The 25105-nt window shown below is 36.2% G+C and overlaps 1 protein-coding gene across 1 annotated transcript in view; it reads left to right on the top strand.

The window, feature by feature from the left end:
- The window catches only part of GPR149 (G protein-coupled receptor 149), a 104374-nt gene extending 83874 nt beyond the window's left edge, over window positions 1-20500 (top strand). Inside the window, exon 4 of the mRNA XM_054479943.1 lies at window positions 17182-20500. Coding sequence (XP_054335918.1) covers window positions 17182-17754 — 573 coding nt within the window. The 3' untranslated portion in view covers window positions 17755-20500. The remainder of the gene's footprint in view (window positions 1-17181) is intronic.
- Window positions 20501-25105: the final 4605 nt, after the last annotated feature.

Raw genomic sequence — 25105 nt, 5'->3', positions numbered from 1 at the left:
TTTTCTCCTATATTTTTCAAATAAAATTTTTAGTTTTACATTTTACATTTAAGTTTATGATTCATTTTAATTTTTGAATAAACTATGAAACAGTTGTAGCTGGTTTTTTTTGTTTGTTCATTTGTTTGTTTGTTTTGCATGTGGATGTCTAATTGCCCTGGCACTGTTAATTGAAAAGGCTAACTTTCTTCCATTGAATTGTTTTTGTACTTTTGTAAAAAGTCAGTTGGGTATATTTGAGTGAGTCTACATTTGGATTTTCTATTCTGTTTCATTTTTCTGTGTCTCTATCCCTCTAGCAACAACTCAATTTTGATTATTATAGCTATATTGAAATTAGATATCCTGATTCCTCCCATTATACAGTCAACTCTCTGTATCTGTGGGTTCCTATATGTTCCTATATGTGAATTCAGCCAACTTTGGATCAAAAATATTCAGATACAAAATTGTGCCTGTACTAAACACATACAGACATTTTTCTTGTCAGTATTCCCTAAACAACATAGTAAACAGCTATTGATGTAGCATTTACATGATATTAGGTATTATAAGTGATCTAGAGATGATTTTAAAGTATATGGGAGGAGGTGCACAGATTATATACACATACTATGCCATTTTATATAAGGGACTTAAGCATCTGAAGATTTTGCTATCCACAGGAGGTCCTGGAACCAATCCCCCACAGATACCAAAGATCAACTGTATTTATTTTTCAAACTAATTTTAGCTATTCTGGTTTATGTACCTTTTCATTTTAATTTTAGAATGATCTTGTCTATAACTGCGAAAATATCTTGCTGGGATTTTGGTAGGAATTGTATTAAATGTATAGATCAGTTTCTACAGAATTGATATCTTTACTGCCAAGTCTTCCAGTCCATGAACACAATATGTCTCTTCATTTATTCAGATTGTCAACTTTTTAAAGTGTCATGTAGTTTCCAGTATATTAGTCCTAATACTTGTTTCATAAGATTTGCACCTAAATCTTTGACCTTTTTAGCAATTGTAAATGGTACTGCATTTTCTATTTTGATGCCCATGTGTTCATTGCTAGTCATAGAAGTACAAATGATTTTGTACATGTATCTTATATCCTGTGACCTTGCTTAGCTCAATCATTAGTTTGAGGATTTTTTGTTGATTCCTTGGGATTTTCTACATAAATCAATCACATTATCCGCAAGTTGCAACAGTTTCATTTCTTCCTTTCTGGTCTGTACAATTTTTGTTTCCTTTTCTTTTCTTTTTTATTTTTGAGACAGGGTTTCACTGTGTCACTGAGGCTGAGTGCAGTGACATGATTATGGCTCACTGCAGCCTCAAACACCCAGGCTCAAGTGATCCTCTCACCTCAGCCTCCTCAGTAGCTGGGATTACAGGCACGCACCACCATGCCTAGCTAAATTTTTTAATTTTTTGTACAGATAGAGGTGGAGGCTACAGTGAGCTGTGAGCATAGCACTGCACTCAGCCTGGGTGACAGTGCAAAACCCTATCTCAAATAAGTAAAGAAATAAATATTGATGCAGCCTTGAATTTCTGAAAGAAACCCTGCTTGATCATTGTACATAATTCTTTTTATAGATTGCTGAATTCTATTTGCTAATATTTGTTAAGGGTGCTTGCATCTATATTCATGAGTGATACTAATCTGTAGTTTTATTTTTTGTACTGTCTGTAGAGTTTTATTATTAGGGTAAAACTAGGTTTATAAAACGAATCAAGAAGTATTCCTTTGTCTTATATTTTCTGTAAGAGATTGTGCAGAATTTATATTAATCCTTACTTAAATATTTGCTAGATTTCTCCAGAGAAAACACATAAGGCTGAAGAGATTTCTTTTTGAAGGTTTTTAAACTACGAGTTTAATTATCTTAATAGTTACAGGGCTATTCAAATTACCTATTTCGCATTTGGCGCATTGCAGTAGTTTGTTTTTCAAGGAATCAGTCTATTTCATGTAAGTTGTCAAATTTGAATGTGTAAACATGTTTATAGTACTCCCTTATGATACTTTCGATGGCTGCAGACCCTGCAGTGATATCCTGTTTCATTCCTAATACTGGTAATCTGTGTCTCCTCTTTGTCACTGCTGCTAGAGGCTTTTCAATTTTATTGATCTGTTAAAAAAATAACTTTTTGTTTCATTAATTTCCTCTTTGTTTTTCTGTTTTCAACGTCATTGATTTCAGCTTTTATCTATTTTCTTCCTTTATATTTGCTTTCAGTTTACTTTGCTCTTCTTTTTCTAGATTATCAAGGTGGGAAGCTAGACTATTGGTTTAAGACTATTACTATTTTCCAATGTATGCATTTAGTGCTTTAAATTTCTCTCTCAGATCTTCCCTAGCACAAATTTCAATATGTTGTATTTTCATTTTCATTCACTTTTTTTTTATTTCCCTCAAGACTCCCTTTTTAACTCTTAGATGATTTAGAAGTGTTTAGTTTCCAAGAGCTCGGAGATTGTCTTGCTATCTTTCTGCTATTTATTTCTACCTTATTTCTGTTGTGGTCAGAGAACATACTGTTTAATTGTGTTTCTTTTAAATTCCCTAGGGTTTGTCTTATGGCCTAGATAGGGTCTATCTCAGTATATGGTTCATGGGCACTTGAAAATAATGTGTATTCTGTTGTTGTTGGATGGAGTGTCCTATAAATAAAAATTTTCTATCTATAACATTTTCTACAAATGTTGATTAGATCTTATTGATTAGTGGTGCTCTTCTACACTCTTGCTGATTTTCTTTCTAGTTACCTATGAATTGTTGCGAGAGAGGGGTTGAAGTCTCCAACTGTATTTGTAAATTTGACTATTTCTCCTTTCATTTCTATCAGTTTGGCTTTATATATTTAACAGTTCTGTTGCTTGCTCTGTACATATTTAGGATTGCTATGTCTTGTAAGTGGATTGATCACTTTATTATTGTATAGTAATTTTCTCTGTCTCTGATAACTTTCTTTGGTCTGAAGTCTATTTTATGTGATATTACTATAGCCACTCTTGTTTTCCCTTTGATTGATGTTTGCATGATATATCTTCTTTTTTTACTTTCAATCTGCTTATATTATTATATTTGAAATGAGTTTCTTATAGACAATATATAATTGAGTTGTGTTTTTAATCCATTCTGCCAATGTCTGGCTTTCAATTGGTTTATTTAGACTACAAGAATAAACTACTGCAGAGGAATCTGCTGTCTAATTCAGAAACAAAGATTGTAGAAATCATGTTTTATTATCTACCTCTTCCTAGTCTCAACTACTGGCACTAGACACTAGGATTAGAAAGCTTAAAAACATCTTGGATTCCTCTCTCTTACTCACCTTCCAATAATAACTAACATTTATGGAGCACTTACTATGTATGAGGCACTCCCCTAATCATTTCACATGCATTAACTCATTTAATCTTTACATTGTGCAAGTGAGACAACTCAGGCTTAGAGAAGTAAGGATTATAGAGATAGTGACTCAGGTGTATGCGACTCCACAGCAGTACTTCACCACTAGCCTCCATAGCCTCAATAGTTTTGCCTTTGCGATACTTCTGTAGTCCATCCCACGTTTGCCATTTTTGCTACCTTTCATGCGTGTCTGTGTGAAGAGACCACCAAACAGGCTTTGTGTGAGCAATAAAGCTGTTTATTTCACCTGGGTGCAGGTGGGCTGAGTCCGAAAAGAGAGTCAGTGAAGGGAGATAAGGGTGGGGCCGTTTTATAGGATTTGAGTAGGTAAAGGAAAATTACAGACAAAGGGAGTTGTTCTCTGGCGGGCAGAATGGGGGTCACAAGGTACTCAGTGGGGGAGCTTTTTGAGCCAGGATGAGCCAGGAAAAGGACTTTCACAGGGTAATGTCATCAATTAAGGCAAGGACCAGCCATTTATACTTTTTTTGTGGTGGAATGTCATCAGTTAAGGTGGGGCAGGGCATATTCACTTCTTTTGTGATTCTTCAGTTACTTCAGGCCATCTGGGCATATATGTGCAAGTCACAGGGGATACAATGGCTTGGCTTGGGCTCAGAGGCCTGACACTTCCTACTGAAGTTCAGATCTTGTTTTTTCTTTCCACGTATGATTTTAAAAACCTTCTGTTGGTGCTCCCTTCTACCACACTCTCCTTTCCAATTCATCTTAGATCCTCAGTGGCATCATGGAAAGGATTTGGAATGTGAGCTGAATTTAGATCACAGTTAAAACTTTAACTTCCTATATTACCTGGGCAAGTTAGTTAATCTCTTCACATTTAAGTTTATTTGTCTGCAAAATGTAAATAATTTTACCACCCACATGATTGTATTATGTATTTCGCATGTAGTAGATTTCACATGTAATATGGTTTGGTGGTGTCCCCACCTAAATCTCATCTTGAATTGTAGTTCCCATAATCCCCACACATCATGGGAGGAACCCAGTAGGAGGTAATTGAATCATGGGGGCAGTTACTCCCATGCTGCTGTTCTCATGATAGTGAGTGGATTCTCATGAGGTCTGATGGTTTTATAAGGGGCTTTTCCCCCTTTTGCTCAGCACTTCTTGCTGCCACCATGTGAAGAGGGGTGTGCTTGCGTCCTCTTCCACCATGATTCTAAGTTTCCTGAGGCCTCCCCAGCCATGCTGAACTGTGAGTCAATTAAATCTCTTTCCTTTTTAAATTACCTAGCCTTGTGTGTGTCTTTATTAGCAGCATGAGAACCAGCTAATACAACAGGTAAAATGCCAAGTGCAGTGCCAGCATATAGTAGACACTTCATATATATTCATTACCTTCCCTTATTACCTCCCTATGACTCAATTATATCATCTATGAGTTCAGGATAATTGCTATCTCTATTTTATAAGGTTATTGTGAATATTAAATAAGAAAGTGCATAGACAGTGCTTAGGAAGAAGGTTGATACAAGGCTCTTATTCAGCAGGATCAGTAAATATTTTGGGGGATGGATATCAATCCTAAAAATCTGTTACTCAGTTGTTAGAGTTTTCATCATTAAAAACAATAAGCTGGCCAGACGCTGTGGCTCATGCCTGTAATCCTAGCATGAGCTAGGGAGCTTGGGAGGCCAAGGCGAGCAGATTACCTGAGGTCAGGAGCTTAAGACCAGCCTGGCCAACATGACAAAACCCTTTATCCACTAAAAATACAAAAATTTAGCCAGGCATGGTGGGGCACACCTGTAATACCAGCTACTCGGGAAGCTGAGGCATGAGATTCACTTGAAGGAGGCAGAGATTGCAGTGAGCCAAGATTGTGCCACTCACTCCAGCCTGGGTGACAGAGTGACACTCCATCTCAAAAAAAAAAAAAAAAAGAAAAAGAAAAAGAAAAGAAAAGAAAAACCTTAATTTGTAGCTTGAAGGCCTTTGAGGATTAAATGTGAAATGTGTTAAAATTCTTAGCACTTTTCATGCCTCTTATAGACCCTTGATGAAGGCCCTCATTTTCTTGCCCTTGTTCTCTCTTTCCTTGAGGAATTCATGTGTTTTATCTAATTTGTGTTCATTAAACATTTAAATGAAAATGACAGAATGACACAAGGTATATTCTGCTAGTTGAATATGTGAAAACAGTAATTACATAGTTTTGCATATTGAATAAAAAATAAATTCCAAAAAGTAAATTATTAAAAATCTACTTTTGTTTTTCTCACCAGGTTCTTGTTCTTAGTGCTATTTTTTTCCCTCTCAATGTCCTTATCTCTACTAACCATCTTAAATGGTCGTGTGCCACTTAAATTCCTCAATGTCTGTACTTTAAGAGGCCTAAAGTCACCTAAATTACCTAACGATCATCTATATGAGTTTAATTGGGATTAAAATTGTCAGTCATTTGGGTTACTCATGAGTTAGTGACAGAATCCTACCTTCTAGGGCAGAAAACCAACAACTGACTCTTAGCTAGAGCAGATTTCTTTTAAAATAACAACATGATACAAATAATAGAAAGAGTATTTAACTGAGAGTTAAGAAACCTGAGTCCTGATGCCAGTCCTGATACTACCTGTGTGACCCTGGGCAAGTGTTTGACCTCTCTGGCTATGAGTTCTTGTTTCATAAAATAAGAAATTAAAATGCCATGGTTTCTGGTAAGTGCCATGATCCTAGGTGCTATATAATGTCTTTCTAAAATTGAATGATTCAGATTGTCAACAGACTACTTCACCTTCTTAGGAGAAAAATTTGCTGCAATGCTTTTTGTATTATAATTTCACCCTGGATTCACCTGGAGGCTCATAGTGAAGAAATCAAAACATTCAATGTGCCGAAGGTCAGTAACTCTGAATCAATTATCACAGGAGATTATGTGTGCTAGTGTGTTTACATGGCATGCTGTCTTCTCCTGGAGCATTTGTGTGGCTTAAAGACTGCTCTTTATTACCAAATAAAAAAGCTCCTTGCCACCTACACTCAAGAATATAGCAATAATAGATTATCATTATTCCTGACAGCAAATGCTAATTCATAGACTTTTAAATGAAAAGAAAGCAGAGACTACAAAAGGAATCGTTTTATGCTCTCTGAATGTATCTTTCTTTGTCATGCAATAACTTTCACATACAATTCAGTGCCACAATATTTTATTTTTATAAAAACAATCTATTCTAATATGACCTTCTGATGTACTTGTAACTATCATCATTTGTTATATAAGGCTGTTTAAGTATAAATTTTAAACAGCAATGTTTTAAAAGATGATCCTATTTTTTGTGCGAAAAGTTAAAATATGGAATCTGAAAAGGACATAATGTCAGTGTTGCCAATTTATGCACACTTTTGTTTATCCATTCAACAAATATTTTTGACGGCCTGTCATATGCCAGATGCTGTTATAGGTAGCAGAGAAGACAAAGATCAACAAGAGAATGTTCGCTTCTTTTGAAGAGATTATATCACATGTGGATTTGACAGAAAGGGCCACATAACTCCAGTGTCCAGAAAAAGATGGTCTGTTTTAGGACTTTTAAAAATAAGTTTTTTTCCAAATATATTTTTGTATTGTTTGCATACAAAATTGAATTAGTTTCCTAGGGCTGCCGTAACAAATTATCACAAATTAAGATGGTTGAAAACAACAAAAATTCGTTGTCTCACATTTCTAGAAACCAGAAGTCTGAAATAGGGTGTTGGGAAGACCATGCTCCCTCTATAAGCTCTTGGGGAGGATCCTTTCTTGCCTCTCCCTACCTTCTGGTGGCTCCCAGCAATCTTTGGTGTTCCTTGGCTGGTGACAGCATAACTCCAATTGTTATCTGCATCTTCACATGACTGTCTTACCCCAGGTACATCTGCGTCCAAATTTCCCTCTTCTTGAAAGGATAAGAGTCACTGGATGAGGCCCATCCTCATTCAGTATGACCTCATGCAATTTGCTTACACCTGCAGAAACGTATTTCCAAATAAGTTCATATTCACAGTTTACAGCGGGACATGAATTTGGAGGGGGATGCTATTCAACTCATTACAAACATGAACATAAATTAAACCAATATTAACAGTTTTTGTATCATATTCTACTTCTTTCAATTAATGTTCATTTTCTGTTAAGATACTATTGCCTTTTACTTTTGAAGTCTCTTTTTGAAGTTGTCCTTAAACTTTTTGAATGATTTTCAAATCTGTTGGCTACATTGTGGTTTGTGACTCAAGTTGTATAGTATTTCCTTGTTTGTTGTTATTGTTTCCTGAGATGAGACTCTTCATTTGAACTTTACATTGACAACTTGTTGGACTCAAATGTTTATAACAGTTTTCTAGTAAAATTAGTGAGGATAATCTGACTTATTACAGACACTGGACACTTTGAGAGTGCTATAAATATTTGTCTTACTAGAACCATAGGATTATTTAATCACTTTTCCTTTCAGATAATTTAAAAATATTTCTTTCTGGTCATAAGTGCCATTCTCTACATTTTTTCTTTTTCTTTCTTTCTTTTTTTTTTTGGGTGGGGGGGGGTGCAGGGACAAGGTCTCACTGTTACCCAGGTTGGAATGCAGTGGCGCGATCATGGCTCACTGCAGCCTCAATCTCCCGGGCTCAAGTGATGCTCCCACATCAGCCTCCGCAGTAGCTGGCACTACAGAAACACACACTACCATGCCCATCTAATTTTTAAAGAATTTTTTTAGAGACAGGGTCCCACTATGTTGCCCAGGCTTGTCTCAAATTTCTGGGCTCATGTGATTCTACTTCTTCAGTCTCCCAAAGTGCTGACTGACAAAGGGATTACAGGGATGAACAACCGCACCCAGCCTCTCTACCCTTTTCAAATGTGAATGGGAAATTAGCTATACCCCAGTTGAGACTCTCATTCTAGTCAACCAAACCATTAGGGCAAATTTTTGAAATAGTGCCCTCTACCCAACTTGTCTCCTTTCTCTTAACCTAAAATAGAACAAACTCCAACACATACTCCAGATGATTAACTCTGCGGTAACTACCAGCATCCAGCATCTGGAACACACACTCAGTACTCTACCCCTACCTCCTGGATGCCTTTCTAGTAATATTTTGTAATCTCTGCCTCCCTCGATATCTAATAAACTTCCTTGATCCAAAGAGTAATCATGATAATAAGAAAATAATTGAGAAATATAGAAATACTGAAAGTGAAATGCCAAGCCACTATTCACTCCCAGAGGAAACAATTCTTGGTGTATAGCCTCTCAAACTTTTTTCTATGCCTGTCATATATAGCTATGCTTCTATGTCTGTGAATCTATTTTCATTCCTATACATGCTTAATTTTCTGGGCTGATTTCCCATGATTATTTTTAACAAGAAAACTAGATCATACTGTACACATTGTTTTGCAATTTGCTTACTTTTATATCTTAAAATTTATGGAAATTATTTTACCCAGGCAGAACTTACAGCCTTACCTCATCTGTTCAAGATAGCTTTTCAGGACATAACTGTATCACAATTTATTAAACTATTTTCTAAATGTAGATCTTTAGATTGTTTCTAATTTGGGGCTTACAAAAGTGCTGAAATAAACAAACATTATGATGTTCTGGTATTTGGAGGAACCGACTCACAGACATAGGATCAATGGTAAGTATATGTAGTTTTTATTTTATAGTCAGATACACAGTCAAAATATGCTCTAAAGATGGCAGCAATATTTTTATTCCTGCTGGGTTTTTTTTTTCTGTTTATCTTTTATGGAGGGCATTCTGAAAAGCTAAAATGATGACTGTTTTTACTTACTTTTAAAATTATTTGTAAGGCCGAGCATGGTGGCCATGGCTGTAATCCTAGCACTTTGGGAGGCTGAGGAGGGTGAATCACCTGAGGTTAGGAGTTCAAGACCAGCCTGGCCAACATGGCAAAACCCTGTCTTTACTAAAAATACAAAAATTAGCCAGTCCTGGTGGAGCACACCTTTAATCCCAGCTACTTGAGAGGCTAAGGCACAAGAATCACTTGAACTTGGGAGGTGGAGGTTTCGGTGATCTGAGATCGCATGTACTACTACACTCCAGCCTGGGTAACAGAGCAAGACTCTGTCTCAATAAAAAATAAAAATAAAATAAAATAATTGGTAAAATTGCACATATTTTTATGTGTTTACTCTCCATGTTTCTTTAATTGTTTTGCCCACTTCCCTTTTCCATTTTTCTGCTAGATTGTTTACCTTACCGATTTAGAAGAATTCTCCATAGCATCACTATTAAACTTTGTTCTATATAGACTACATATATATTCTTCTAAGCTGCCTTAAGTCTTTCACTTTTGTTTATAGTATATATTTCTATACAGACATTTTAAAGTTTTTTGCAATCAAATCTGTCCATCCTTTACTTTGTGGTTTCCAGTTTTCATTTCAGATTTGGAAAGCTCTTACTCACTGAGCACTTTAAAAGAATTATTAAGAATTTTTTAAAATTTTTTGCATGTAACATGAGAAAGCTATCTAACTTAATTTTGTAATGGATAATGAAAAATATGTAAAAAGTTTATTTGAATAACTTATTCTGTTTTTTGTTTGTTTGTTTTTAAAGTATAATTACCCTGCTTATTTTGAAATGCCATCTTCAGAATATACTATACCTACTTTCTTGGCTGTCTGTTTTCCTTCATGGATTTACTAAATCTTGTGATGAACACCCTGTATTAATTGCTGTAGCTACACATTATACTTGGGAATCCACCTTATTGTTTGTTTCCAAGTTTTCTTGGTTATCTGCAAGCATTTACCCCTGCAACTATATCTTAAGAGAAACTTCCAAAATAAAATTTCAGTGGAACTTTTATTAATATTGTATTAAATCAATAAATTAAAAGAAAACTGCCAGAGTCGTGAGATAGTTATTCTTTCTCTCTTACTTATTCAACACTTCTTTTATTATTGCTGTGTTTTCTTCATAAAGTCTCACATACTTCTATAGTATTGTTGCTATTTTGGATGGTACCTTTTAAAAATTATTTTTTGATTGGCAATAGCTATTGATTTCTTAATATTTTTACCTAAAATTCAGCCACCTTACTAAACTCTCTAATTTTTTTAGATTACTTCTTTAGAATTTTCTAGGAAGATAATATTTTCATCGGTAAATTACAATAATGTTGTCTCTTCCTATTCATTATATATATAGTCTGATTTTTTTTCTTGATTTTTTGCACAGCTAGGACCTCTAGAACAATGTTAGACAATAATATGGATATTATCTATAAAAATTGAGCCCTGCTCTGGGAAGGATTCTCAAGTCTTCTTTTTTCTCACCCCACCTACGTTAGGCACCCCATTCCATAGTCTCATAATACCCCAGCCTGGGTCTATTGTAGCATCAAACACATGGACATGCAATTGTTTATGAGCATTTCTGTATTCTATGGGCTCTTAAGGTATGAAAGTCTCATCGTTGCATTGCTGTGGACCTACCGGCTAATCCAGTTCTTAGTACATAATAGTGGTTCAATTAGTTTGTTCTTTACCTGTTTTTTTTTTTTTTTTGAGACGGAGTCTTGCTCTGTCGCCCAAGCTGGAGTGCAATGGTGCTATCTCGGATCACTGCAAGCTCCGCCGCCCAGGTTTACGCCATTCTCCTGCCTCACCCTCCCAAGTAGCTGGGACTACAGGCACCCGCCACCACACCCGGCTAATTTTTGCATTTTTAGTAGAGATGGGGTTTCACCATGTTAGCCAGGCTGGTCTCAAACTCCTGACCTCAGGTGATCCGCCCACCTTGGCCTCCCAATCTCTTAGCTTTTAACTCTATATTAGTCTTCACTCCATATTCCTAAGAGAGGTGGAAGACTCTGTCAGCTTCCTCCTTGTATCTGTATCCCTATTACTTCTCTTTCAGTTCAAGCTCCTATTTTCTCTTACCTAGAGAAATGTTTCTCTAACTTAAATAATATACTAGTCCCTTGTAAAGGAAAAAACTTTATGAATCTTGCTGTCAAATCAAATTTTTGTGATTTTGCTTAAAGATATACAAATAAAATTGGTGTAAACTTCTTACACTTATAGTTCTTATACAAATCTAAACCCAAACCAAATTTTTACATTTACTGCTTTCAAAACCAGCATAATTAAAATGACCAAATTAAAGTGACAGTACTGTTTTGCCAAAACTAACCTATCAATGTTGAATTAATAATATAAAGATGTACACTTAGATCTGTTTCTATATAATCTGTCTCTGTGTTTTTCCCTCGTTTTTTAGTAGTGGTAAAATTTGAAAATGAAATTTACTCTCTTAACTATTTTTTTTTTTTGAGACAGAGTCTCGCTCTGTCACCCAGGGTGGAGGGCAATGGCGTGATCTCGGCTCACTGCAACCTCTGCCTCCCAAGTTCAAGTGATTCTTCTGCCTCAGCCTCCCAAGTGGCTGGGATTAAAGGCGCGTGCCATCACACCCAGCTAATTTTTGTATTTTTAGTAGAGACGGGGATTCACTATGTTGGTCAGGCTGGTCTCAAACTCCCAACCTTGTGATCCACCCACCTCAGCCCTCCAAAGTGCTGGGATTACAGGCATGAGCCACCATGCCCGGCCGTTATCTTAACTATTTTTAAGGGTACAGTTCAGTGGTATTAAGTACATTTATATTGCTGTGCAACTATCACCACCATTCATCTCCAGAACTCTTTTCCTCTTGCAAAACAGAAACTCTACCCATTAAACAATCACTCTCCATTCCTTCTTCCCTCCAGCCCCTGGAAACCATCATTCTACTTTCTGTCTTTATATTTTGACTACTCTAAGTACCTCACGTAACTGGAATCATACAGTATTTGTCTTTTGGTGACTAGCTTATTTCACTTAGCATAATACCTTCAAGTTTCTACGTTGTAACATATGCCCAAATTTTCTTTCTTTTTAAGGCTGAATAATGTTCCATTTTTTATATATTAATATTATATATGATATGTAATATTAATATTATATATCATATATAATATTAATATTACATATCATATATAATATTAATATATTATATATGATATATATTAATATTATATATGATATATAATAATATTATGTCATATATAATATATTAATATTATATATGATATATAATAATATGTCGTATATAATATATTATATATGATATATAATATATAATTTAAATACTATTAATGATTAATATATTAATATTAATGATTATTAATATTATATAATATATAATAATATATTATATATGCTATATATATACACCACATTTTGCTATCCATTTATTCATCAATGGATATGGGTTGCTTTCATATTTTACCTATTATAAATAATGCTGCTATGAACAAATATCTCTTTGAGACCCTATTTTCAGTTCTTTTGAGTATCTGCCGAGAACTGGAATTCCTGGATCACTTGGTAATTTTATTTTCTAATTTTTTGAGAAAATGCCATATTATTTTCCATATCAACTGTATCATTTCACACTCCCACCAAAAGTGCTCACATGTTCCAATTTCTCTACATCTTTAACAACATTTGTTACTTTCTATTTTGATAGTACCCATCCTAATGGGTGTGAGGTGGTATCTCATTATAGTTTTGACTTGCATTTGTCTAATGATCAGTGATGCTGAGCATCTTTTTATGTGCTTCTCGGCTATTTGCGTATTTTCTTTTGAGAAATGTCTATTCAAGTTTCTTGGCCATTTTTTAATTATGTTGTTTATTTTTTGTTGTTGTTGTCTATGGTTTTACCTCTATAACTCTCATATAAACACTACTTGTTTGAATAAGAATGTTTCATGAAATGATTTTAATAACTCGAGACTTTGTGTGCTCTTTTTTTTTTCTTTTTTTTATTATTATTATACTTTAAGTTTTAGGGTACATGTGCACAATGTGCAGGTTAGTTACATACGTATACATGTGCCACGCTGGTGTGCTGAACCCATTAACTTGCCATTTAGCATTAGGTATATCTCCTAATGCTATCCCTCCCCCCTCCCCCCACCCCACAACAGTCCCCAGAGTGTGATGTTCCCCTTCCTGTGTCCATGTGTTCTCATTGTTCAATTCCCATCTATGAGTGAGAACATGCGGTGTTTGGTTTTTTGTCCTTGCGATAATTTACTGAGAATGATGATTTCCAATTTCATCCATGTCCCTACAAAGGACATGAACTCATCCTTTTTTATGGCTGCACAGTATTCCATGGTGTATATGTGTCACATTTTCTTAATCCAGTCTATCATTGTTGGACATTTCGGTTGTTTCCAAGTCTTTGCTATTGTGAATAGTGCATTTGTGTGCTCTTTCAGAAAAATCAGACTTCATATTTAGCCAGACTGTGGCACTATGCAATTCTCAAATGCGAATTTTAATGAGCTGTCATTTGATAACTCAGTAAAGCTTGTTTGTTCATTTTAAGGTAAGGTTAGCATGGGGAAGTTATTGAAATCTGCATTGTGTGGATGCATAAAATCAGGTGCAGGAAAATTCTTCATTACTTTTGCTTTTATATCAACTACTTATCAGTGATGCATGTTGGCACATATAATGACATAATTAAGCTGTTAGAACTCTAGCAAAAGTTTCTTTAAGATAGCCGTGCCTATACTGCTGGATACTGTCTAATAACTCAGTTTTATCATCACATTATTAAGTTTTAGAAACATTTTTTAAGCACCAAGTTTGGGGTTTTTTTTTAATTCTGTAATAAAGTAAAATATCAGAAAGTTCAGCTTTCAAATTAACTATATCTCTTAGGCTGTATTTATAATTCACATTATTAAATAATAATATTATTCTTAAATTTGTAATTCACATTATTGAATGATATTATTAAATGACAGTCAAATTTTCTGATTGAATAATGTTTCAGTCATTTTTGATTTAGAAAAAAACAGAAGTTTCAGTCTTTGATAACAAAAATGTTTTCTCAGGATGGAAAGTTTTCAATATAACCCTTTAACTTGTGATTTATCACTCAGAAAGCAAGGTTTTAAAATTGTAAATCTTGGCCGGGCACGATGGCTCACGGCTGTAATCCCAGCACTTTCGGAGGCCGAGGCAGGCAGATCATGAGGTCAGAAGTTCGAGACAAGCCTGGCCAACATAGTGAAACCCTGTCTCTACTAAAAATACAGAAACTAGCCGGGTGTGGTGGCACACACCTGTAGTCTCAGCTACTCAGGAGGCTGAGGCAGGAGAATCACTTGAACCCAGGAGGCGGAGGTTGCGGTGAGCCGAGACGGTGCCATTGCGCTGCAGCGTGGGTAACAGCAAGACTCTGTCTCAAAAACAAACAAACAAAACTGTAAATCTTTTCTTGATTTTTAAGATCAATTTCACAAGTCCCGCCTCCACAATATGAAATCTCCCTACCCGAGATAGTCATTACTTGGACCTTACAGAACTTGGTACCTATCTCTCAATTACTACATTTCGAACTAAAATTTTTATTTTGTTTCTTTATATGACTTTCTCATCCAATCATCTGTGGGGTCTTAAGAGATAGCATCTCCATACATCCAATGCAAGCTCAGAATCATGTACAACTGTACTTAGCAAATGTTTAATAAGTGGATGTATAATAATAGGAATGAAACCTACTTCTCTTTTGCCAAAAGTTGCCACCACTCAAATATTAATGGTAGTCTGATGCTGTGATGAACCTGTGTGGTCCCTCTGTCTCACGTACTTCAGCCAGCGTTACACATGTAGAGTCAACAAAGTTCTTTGCCTTGGCAGATGGCTGGACTGAACATTATAGTGTAAATTTTCAAAATTTCCAAAACTTTATTGTGCAAGGCTCTACAGTTAGGTTCCTAGGTCTTCTTATGAGTAAAGAGAATTCAAGACCGCTCCACAGAGAATAACCAGGAAAGAATGATCATATGTCTCACACAGCCCAGACTGTACTTTTTTCTAGTCTCTCAATTCAAGAAGTAGAGCATGGGCCGGGCGCGGTGGTTCACGCCTGTAATCCCAGCACTTTGGGAGGCAGAGGCGGGAGAATCACGAGGTCAGGAGATTGAGACCATCCTGGCTAACGTAGTGAAACCCTGTCTCTACTAAAAAAATACAAAAAAATTAGCCAGGCGTGGTGGTGGGCGCCTATAGTCCCAGCTACTCTGGAGGCTGAGGCAGGAGAATGGCATGAACCAGGGAGGCAGAGCTTGCAGTGAGCCGAGATTGCGCCACTGCACTCCAGCCTGGGCGACAGAGCAAGACTTCGTCTCAAAAAAAAAAAAAAAAAAAAGTAGAGCATGAAGGCACCCCCAATGAAACTCATTCTTTTTCAAACTTCTTTAAATAGAAAATAATCTAAACTGTTCTCCAATAGTGAGAACCTGTCTTCCTCTAGCCACTGTTGGGTCCAGATTGAAAATGCCCATAGCAAGTAGGGTGATCAATCTCCCACTGCCGTGACTCCTGCCCAACTGTCTAAGACGGAGGGATTTCCTGGGATGCAGAAATTTCAGTGCTAAATATGGCACAGTCCCAGGAAAACTGAGAAAGCTGGTCATCCTAAATTGGAAAAATACCATTATCTCCCATGCCAATTCCCCAGGTGGACAGACACATTTAGGCCAATCCAATCAGTAACTGTAGGCTTTACAGGTGGTAAGCACTTACATAAAAAGTGTCTGTTTACCTCCACCACCACCCCCTTTTTTCTGGACTACAACATTTCTTTAGTTAGAGCAATCGATCCCAAACTTTACTATGCAACAGAATCACCTGAAGGACTTGTTAAAATACAGGATGCTTGACCCTGTACCTGGGTTGAGACCTAATTGAGTAGGTCTGGGATAATGCTAAAAACCTGTATTTCTGACAAGTTACCAGAAGCTGCTGACGATGCTGGGCTGGAGACTCAGTTTTGAGAATTACTGCTCTAGAAGTTTGGTACATTATCATCTTCTGGGACTAACACATAATCAAAAATCTAAACATGTCAGTTGAAAGTATGAAGACATGAATCAGCAATAAAAAGTACAGACTATTTTAAGAATCAATCTTATTTTCTTCATTTCTGAAGCACCTGTCAGTGGTAAGTACAGTTTTAAAAAAATCTTAATACACAAAGCATAATAGAAAAGGTTTATACTTTTAGGCAAGTTTTTGAAAGAGGTGGAATAGTATTTTTTATTATTAGATTTATTTTAATGACTGATTTCTCTGTGGAAAAGTACGCTCTTTGTAGTGTAGTTCTGGTGACATTTCGTTCCTGTTATGTATGCTCAACCCTAACAGTTGAAATATCTTTTGTCCTTAAGTCACTGTTTCACAATTATCATTTACTTTGGCATAATAAACAGAAAAAAAAGAGTTCATGTTGATAACATAGTCTACATTTCTTCCAACTTTTGCAAATGTTTTAATGTAACTGAGTATGTAACAAAAATATAAAAGTAATTTCAGATTATAAATATGCATTCAATTTTACGTTCAAATTCTGCCTTTGAAAACATCTATTGCTTCCCATCAGTACACACCTTTGCCTTTAACTGGGGAAATATGCCCCTCATCTTCAAATAAAGGTTCCTAACTACCCTTATTAAATCTCTGATTTGACCTAGGAGAAACTGAGGTATCGTGCTTCGGTGGCAGTATTTAAATCCCATATCTGTAAAATGTTTCTAGGGAAATGGATCTGAAATAGAAAACCTTTATCATTCTGATGAAAAAAATGAATTTCTAAATGTCTCAACCTCAGAAACTAGCTTTCAATAATAACAATTTTGTTTTTGTCCCCAGCGTTCCGGTGGTGCCCTTGCCATTCCCTTGTGTGCATTCCAGGGGACTGTGTCTCTCCATGCACCTACAGGGAAAACCCTGTCTCTTTCTACCTATGAGGTAAGCGCAGAAGGGCAAAAAATAACTCCAGCCTCTAAGAAAATAGAAGTCTATCGGTCCAAAAGTGTTGGCCATGAGCCAAACTCAGAAGATTCTTCATCCACGTTTGTGGACACCAGTGTGAAAATACACTTGGAGGTTCTTGAAATTTGCGATAATGAAGAGGCCTTGGACACTGTGTCAATCATTAGTAACATCAGCCAGTCCTCCACACAAGTCAGATCTCCATCCCTACGTTACTCCAGGAAAGAAAACAGATTTGTTTCATGTGAGCTAGGGGAAACAGCCTCATACTCCCTCTTTTTGCCCACCAGTAATCCTGATGGTGATATCAATATCTCCATTCCAGACACTGTAGAAGCACACAGGCAGAACAGTAAAAGGCAGCATCAAGAGAGGGATGGCTACCAGGAGGAAATCCAGTTGTTAAATAAAGCTTACAGAAAAAGAGAGGAAGAAAGCAAGGGTAGTTAGTGGGTATTTGGTCTAACAGGAGCAAGAATGGATCTGCAACGTCAACCGTGAAACTAACACCTTGTTATGAGACTGATTTCCTTTTATTTGTTGGTTTACATAAGTTTTACTGATTTAATAGTTAATTTTTTTGTGGGAACAACTGGAACTAGTGTAAACACTTAAGTGCATTTGATGTGTTACCTAAAGATCACACACTGTGGTAATGAAAAGATTTTACTTCTTATCTGATTTCTAAAAAAATATTTTCTAAATCAAATCTTGGCTTAGTTTATTAATGTTTTTGCTTGTTTGTCAATTTCCTAGTAAACAGAAAATTGTATAAACTCAGTGAATATACTGTTCCATGCATATGTTTCTATATATAATGTTGGCCTTTACTGCAAAGGGGAAAAAAGAGGAATTTTGGGAATGGAAGAAATGTAACAAAACCCCAAATTGTATTTGAAGGAACTTGCCTAAATGTGGCTAGCAAAACAAGCTTATTACACTTACTGCTTTAGCTTTACATTCTTCTGTAAAATGAAAAATTAGCTTCCAACTGGGAAACACGCATGTTCCTAGTCTATAAATAGTTGTTTCCTTCATTTCTACCAAATATAAATTGTTTACTCTTTTTTCTTTTTTTCTTACCTGTAACAGTTTTCCTTTCATCTTTTCAGTATGTCAGGACTGTCCCATAAAACAAATATGCTGTGTGTTAGAGGTGGAGTTAGAAGTATCTTTAACTCAAACATTATTGGAAAAAAGTTGTAATTGTGTAATTGTATACTTTATCCTAAAACTGTTTTTTTTTAACTTGAGTGGAAATTGCGGAAAAATACTGGCAGATTCAGTTCTGAGAGGTGCATCCAAACATGGTAGGCTTCTGGATACAGCAGACCGAAATCCTCTAAGTCCAAAATAAAAGTATCTGTTTATAAAGATGAGGATTGGGCAAACTTTCTTAGTCATTCTTGAAATAGAAAAGTTTACTTCAAATATTATATCAAGTTTAGGTGCTTTTTTGTTTCTTCTCTAAAGACGTGTTGTCTCAAAGAAACAATTGAACCTATTTTACTAAGTGATTGTAAGGTATACATTTCAAGATAATTCTAGAATGCATTACATTGCAAAAATGCAGGAATCACCTTGGCAGAATAATAGTAATGTGTATTTCAAAAATTATAAAGTGATTTTTCTTCAGATTGCTTTATTCTAACCTTCCTGTAAACATATATGAAATGTATTACCTAAAAGTTTGTTTTCCAAAGTTACTGAGTTGACACTTTACATAGTCTTAGACTTTGTGCCCCTCACCTCACTCACATACTTTATTTATTTATTTACAGATTGAATGAATTGTGTTTTAGAATGATTTATTTTGGTTTCTGTTTTATTAGGTTGAATTAGAATTCAAAATTACTTGACATGGGCTTTCAGAATGTTTCATCTTTTGTTGCCACTAGGACGAGTCATTTTCAAAATAATTATCTCAATGGACTTTCTCAATCTTTAGCTTCTCAATATCTAGTTATCTAAATTTGGGAAACATATGTATTACCATTAATAATGTTTGTAAAGCAAGCCTCAAATAATGTGTAACATATAAATTCAAAGTCAAATGTGTTCTCATTACAAATATATTTTATTTTAAAAGACTGTATCACCAATATTAACAGCTATTTTAACACAGTGACAAATGGACAGATCAATCAGATATTATAAATCAGTAGCATTAAATGTCTTTATAAAAGAAAAATTGAATTGAATATTCTAATAATGCTTTGTAAAAGATAGGCTTTGATATCTTAAACTTAGATGTATAATTTTCTGAAAGAGAAAGGTGATATTGCTGCTTTAAAATGCAATTTCAGGCAAAAAGGAAATTAGACACAGGATCATAATAAAACTGAAGAAAATAGCAAAGATTTGAAGGGAAACAAATTATAAGTGTACAGCAATTTGAATGGGATGGAGATTATAACAGAAATCAAGGTTTAAAGAGCATTAAGAAATAGAAGACAATAATACCCATTTTCCCTCTCATTTTATTTTAACTGGACAAGGGCTTAAACTGGGGGAATTGGAAAAATAATTAGGATATTCCCATTTAATTGCCCTTGGTTGTTGAATTAACTGTATAATGGATGCACATGAAAATTCTGCTGAATTGAAACAACACCAGTATTATTTAGCCCAAAGTCTTAGTTTGAAAGGCTAATCAGCATCATATTACTAACCTGTAACACTTCAAACTCCAAGCCAACAATAGCTGAATATACAAGAAAAATCTACTAGAGCTGTGCCTAAGCATGAATGATGCTCCAAACCCTTGTTAAGGGAGGAGAAGGTTAAACTACCTAAGTTTACTAAGTCTACTTACTCTTTAGAGTGATTGATTATAAAAGTGTGTTTCTAGTAGAGGAAATACCTTTCTAGATATCTTGTGATATAGCCAAATACCTTACCCTTGTATAGTTATATTGTTCTTCTTATTAATAAATACTATATTTTGTATAGTTTTCTTTTCTCTATAAATTGATGTATCTGAAGGCAAAAACTTATTACCTAATAAAAATATCACCATCTGGTGGTGACTCCTATAAACTGCAAACACGTAATCCCCAAGACTCCCAAATAGTATAAACACCTAATATATAATCCCTAACACTTCTGAGAGTTGTGACTGACAGAGGCAACTCTTTGAAGATAGCAAATGCCACAATATTACTTAAAATATAATAAAAGAGTCTTAGTTATGCATTTTTTGGAAGCTTTACTTGACGTGGTTCTGTAATATTGGATTTTATAAATCGATTTTCTCTTAATTTCTTACACTTTTCAGCTACCTTCATTCATTTCTTCATTCTAATATTTAATAAATGACTACTACATACTAAAAACTGTTCTGGATACTTGGTTTTATAACTTTTGAACAAAACTCAAACAAAACAAATATATGTATTTATCTTTACCGTGAGTTTGAGACAACCACAAAGTCAGAGAACACAGTCCACAAAAGATTGCTCTCACTCCTGACACAAATCGCAAATTCAAGGAATTCCCAAAACCACTGCTAGTTTCAACAATTCACTAGAAGGACTCACAGAATTCATAGAAAACTGTGTACTCATGGTTATGGTTTATTACAGCAAAAGGATACAGAATAAAATCAGCCTAGAGAAGAGTTCATAGAGCCAAGTCCAGGAAAAGTTGTAAATGTGGAACTTCTATAATACTCTCGCCATGGAGTCATGGATGGCATTACTTTCTTTGGTGTCGATGTGTGACAACTTGCACAGACCACTGCCAAGCAGAAAATCTCAACTGAACCTTGGTGTCCAGAGTCCTTCCTGGGGCTGCACCACGGTAGGAGCAAGGGTAAGCATGGTTGACTACTCACATGACTGACCTCTCTTTCTGGCTCTCCAGGAGGCCAAGTTGATACAGAATGCCCAAAAGTCCCCTCTCAAAAACACATTGTTACTATCTGCTGGTCCAAGGCCCCCAGACAAACAAAGATACTTTTTTCAGCCATGACATTCCAAGGGCTTAGAAATTACCTCCCCCGAAGCCAAGGACAAAGGCCAAACCTCTCTTTGGATAGGTTAAGTTCTTTATTATATATTTACATATATACATATAGTAGTGATAAGTGTGTGGTATATATATATGTATGCTGGTGTTAAGTGTACTGACAGAAAATAGGGACCAGAGGTGACAATGGCCAAAGAGTAAAATTAGAATAAAGGGACAAAGATGGGAAGAGTGCTTTTTTCAATAATTTAGTCAAAAAAGCCTTCACTGATAAAGTAACATTTCATCAGAGTCTCAAATAAAGTGAGGAAACATGCTATGTGATTATCTAGGGAAATCATAGTCCCAGCAAAAGGAACAGCAAGTATCCAGAAGTAGGAGTGTGCCTTTTGTAATCTGTGAAACCATTAAGTAGGTCAATGTGAATGCAGCTGAGTGAGAAAGGGAGAAAGTGGTTAGAGATAAAGGCAAACAGATAATGACGGGAGGAAACTGGCCTTGCAGACCAGGTATGAACATCTAGTCTTGTTCTAAATAAAGTGAAAAGCCATTGGAGGGTTCTGAGCAAAAAAGTGACATGATCTGATTTCAAAAATGATTGTCTATTGCAAGGGTCAAAGACTGTACAGACACAAAGACCACCACAGAAAGAACAGTTAGGCTATTTTAATAGTCTGGGCTAGAGATGATGTTGATTAGGTTTAGGGTGCTAGTAGTAGGGATGGCACCAGAATTGTATTCTGATTCAATAAGTGGAGAGGATTTCCTTGGTAACATGAAATAAATTACACATTTCTTAAAAGCCTATCTATGAAGTCTGTAGCTAGAGGGAAAAACAATTATCACATTTATTTGCTGTCAATACTCTGCAATATCTCAATGTTTCTCAACTCCTCTATGTATCACAGAGGCTAGAAGATAGAAAACTTTATTTCCAAGACCCTCTTTTCCGCAAAGTTCGGGTTTAGCATCTAACAATGAGAGGCATTTGTACAAGATTTGGAAAGCAGAGAGCAGCAGCAGTTAAATGAATGTCCCTTATCCGTAGGGCCTTTCTTCTTTAAGATATGGTTTAGGGGCCTAGGTTCATGTAGTTTCACATTTTTAATGTATGGTTCTTATGATCATTATGCTCATCTGCATCAGCTGACAGATGGGAAAAGGACATGAAGGATTCTGCACTGGAGTGCTTCGTGAGACTGGCTTGGAAGAACTGCACCTCAGTCATTGCAGCTTCTGCTATTGGATAGAACTCAATACAGAACCACAGCTGATTCCAAAGAAGACTAGGAAATATATCTAGCTGTGTACAGGAAGAAGAACCCAAAATATGGTGAAGAGCTAGCTAGCCTGCCTCTGTTACATGCCCTATAACCAACTAGACAATCACATACTATACCATAATAGAATGTAAATAGCGCTCCCTGCCCATTTTTATAAGCTGCACAGGCAGAGGCACTGCACACAGTAATTGAACAATGATACATTTTCCCAACTTTGAATTGTATGCTCTTAACCCTGAATCTGTGACGTCAACACTCTAGTTCAGACTATACTGCTCCAAATGTATGTTAGTTTATACAATCTCTTTTATAGTTTAATATACAAAGAAGATCATAGCTACTGGTCTTTCCTACAGTCTTGAAGTCTTAATTTCAAATACATAGAGAATACACATACACAAACATTCATACACACGCATAGAAACATACATTCCTCTCAAGAATACACAGTCACTTTCCGGAATTGAGCAGTCAAAGATCCAAATACAAAAAAACTTTGAACACAATATTTTGCAATGTCATATAGAGCAGTTTAGATATCCGGAGGCATGTTGTTTTTGAAACACTTTGTTACAGAGGAGGATCTTTGCTCTACCTTCACCTATGCATAGTCTCACTGGGTAATTTTTCAAGAATAAGGGAAAAAATATGCCTCAGAGGTAAATTGTATTCTCTACCATGTGGTAGAAATACAACTTCCAAAAACTTTCTTATTTCTTTTTTTTTTTTTTTGAGACGGAGTCTCCTTATGTCGCAGTGGTGCGATCTCGGCTCACCACAACCTCTGCCTCACAGGTTCAAGCAATTCTCCTGCCTCGGCCTCCCGAGTAGCTGGGATTACAGGCGCCTGCCACCACACCCAGCTAATTTTTGGTAGAGACGGGGTTTTACTACGCTGTCCAGGCTGATCTTGAACTCCTTACCTCAAGTGATCCACCTGTCTCAGGCTCCCAAAGTGCTGGTATTACAGGCGTGAGCCACTGTGCCCAGCCCCAAAAACTTTCTAATGTCAGGGTCAAAAAATATTAGACTTTAGACAAAGCCATGGTTACCTAGTTAGAGTGGCAAAGTTACATTATCTACTTGCTAACTGAAAACTTTAGGCCTTATATTTTCATTATCCTTTTTAAGTTAAAAAAGTTTTATTCATTAAATAAAATTTCTTAGCACTCTTTCACAATATTTTTTCCTAAGATCTAAGATTGCATGCTTAAATTGGGTGAGGAAAATCCACCAATTTAATGAGATTGTGTAGTTTTAAAAGGAAAATGTTATGAAAATCTCTCAAGAAGGTCTTTAATGTGGATCTTGAAATCCTATGACCTCACAAAGTCACAGTTTTTGTTTTCCTTTTTGTGGGAAACAGATGGAATTAGTAGGCAGACATGGCATTTGTTCATACAAATATCTGATTCACCTAGGATAGTGCTATTTTAGAATTGTTTTCCTTCCATCCCACATGCCCTTCCTCTTCTTCCTTTTTTTTTTTTTTTTTTTTTTCCGGAGACAAGAGTCTTGCTCTGTTCTCCAGGCTGGAGTGCAGTGACATGAATGCCCTCACTGCAGCCTCGATCTCCTGGGCTCAAGCTACTCCCCCACCTCAGCCTCCCAAGTAGCTGGGACCACAAGCTTTGCACCACGACGCCTGGCTAATTTTTTATTTTTTGTAGAGCAGGGTGTCCCTATGTTGCCCAGGCTGGTCTCTAATTGCTGCATCCTGCTCTTCTAATGTGACTTTGGCTCTACTCCCACGGTGTGCTAAGGCCCTAGCCACCCTTAAACCTAAGGGGACATCTGTAACTGTCTCAACTAGTAAAACACAGTGGAAGTGATGCTATGTGACATTTGAGACTAGTTCCTAAAGATGTCAAATGTCATGTACTTCCACCTTGCTTGGTGACACTTGCTCTTGAATCCAGCTGCAATGCTGTGAGGAGGCTCAAACGAGGCCACATAGAGAAACCAAATGGAGAGGCTATGTGTAGGTGTTCCAGCCCATAGCCAGACTTTACATTCTATAGAAGGGTAGGGTCACTTTTATCTTCATGTCCCTATCCCTACCTCCAAGTGGAAGTAGAAGTTAAAGGTTTCATTTTCCAAGAACATGAAGAAAATCTCCTTCACCCCCATGCCTTTGTGAATATTACACCTATGAATAAGTTATATAAGAGTTCCTTCCCAGGGTACAGATTAAAAAAAAAAAAAAGATGAAGAAGAAAAGATTCCCTGATACTGAGAAAATTGTGACAGTTTCCAGTGGTGGTGTGGCTCCGTGTGGCTCACCTTTGCTGCATTCCAGATGTGATGGCAGGTGTGATGGGGACAGCAGAAGCTGGACACCAAATGCTGTGGGTTTGAAAGCAATGGCTATGCATTCTGTGGCCCAGGCCATCATTAATGAAGAGGACATTTGAGAGAGACATCTTTGTTGCCTGCCCAAAGAACAGCACACAACAGAGGACCAGTAAGAGAAACAATGGCAATTATAATGAACCATTCTGTTTGTTTTCTGGCATTAGGCAATGTAAAAATTTTCACGGTTCCGATCA

This window comes from Pongo pygmaeus, chromosome 2 (assembly GCF_028885625.2).
Source record: "Pongo pygmaeus isolate AG05252 chromosome 2, NHGRI_mPonPyg2-v2.0_pri, whole genome shotgun sequence".
Lineage (NCBI taxonomy): Eukaryota > Metazoa > Chordata > Mammalia > Primates > Hominidae > Pongo > Pongo pygmaeus.
Note: the sequence above shows the minus strand (reverse complement) of the source record. Positions and strands in the feature narration are given on the sequence as shown.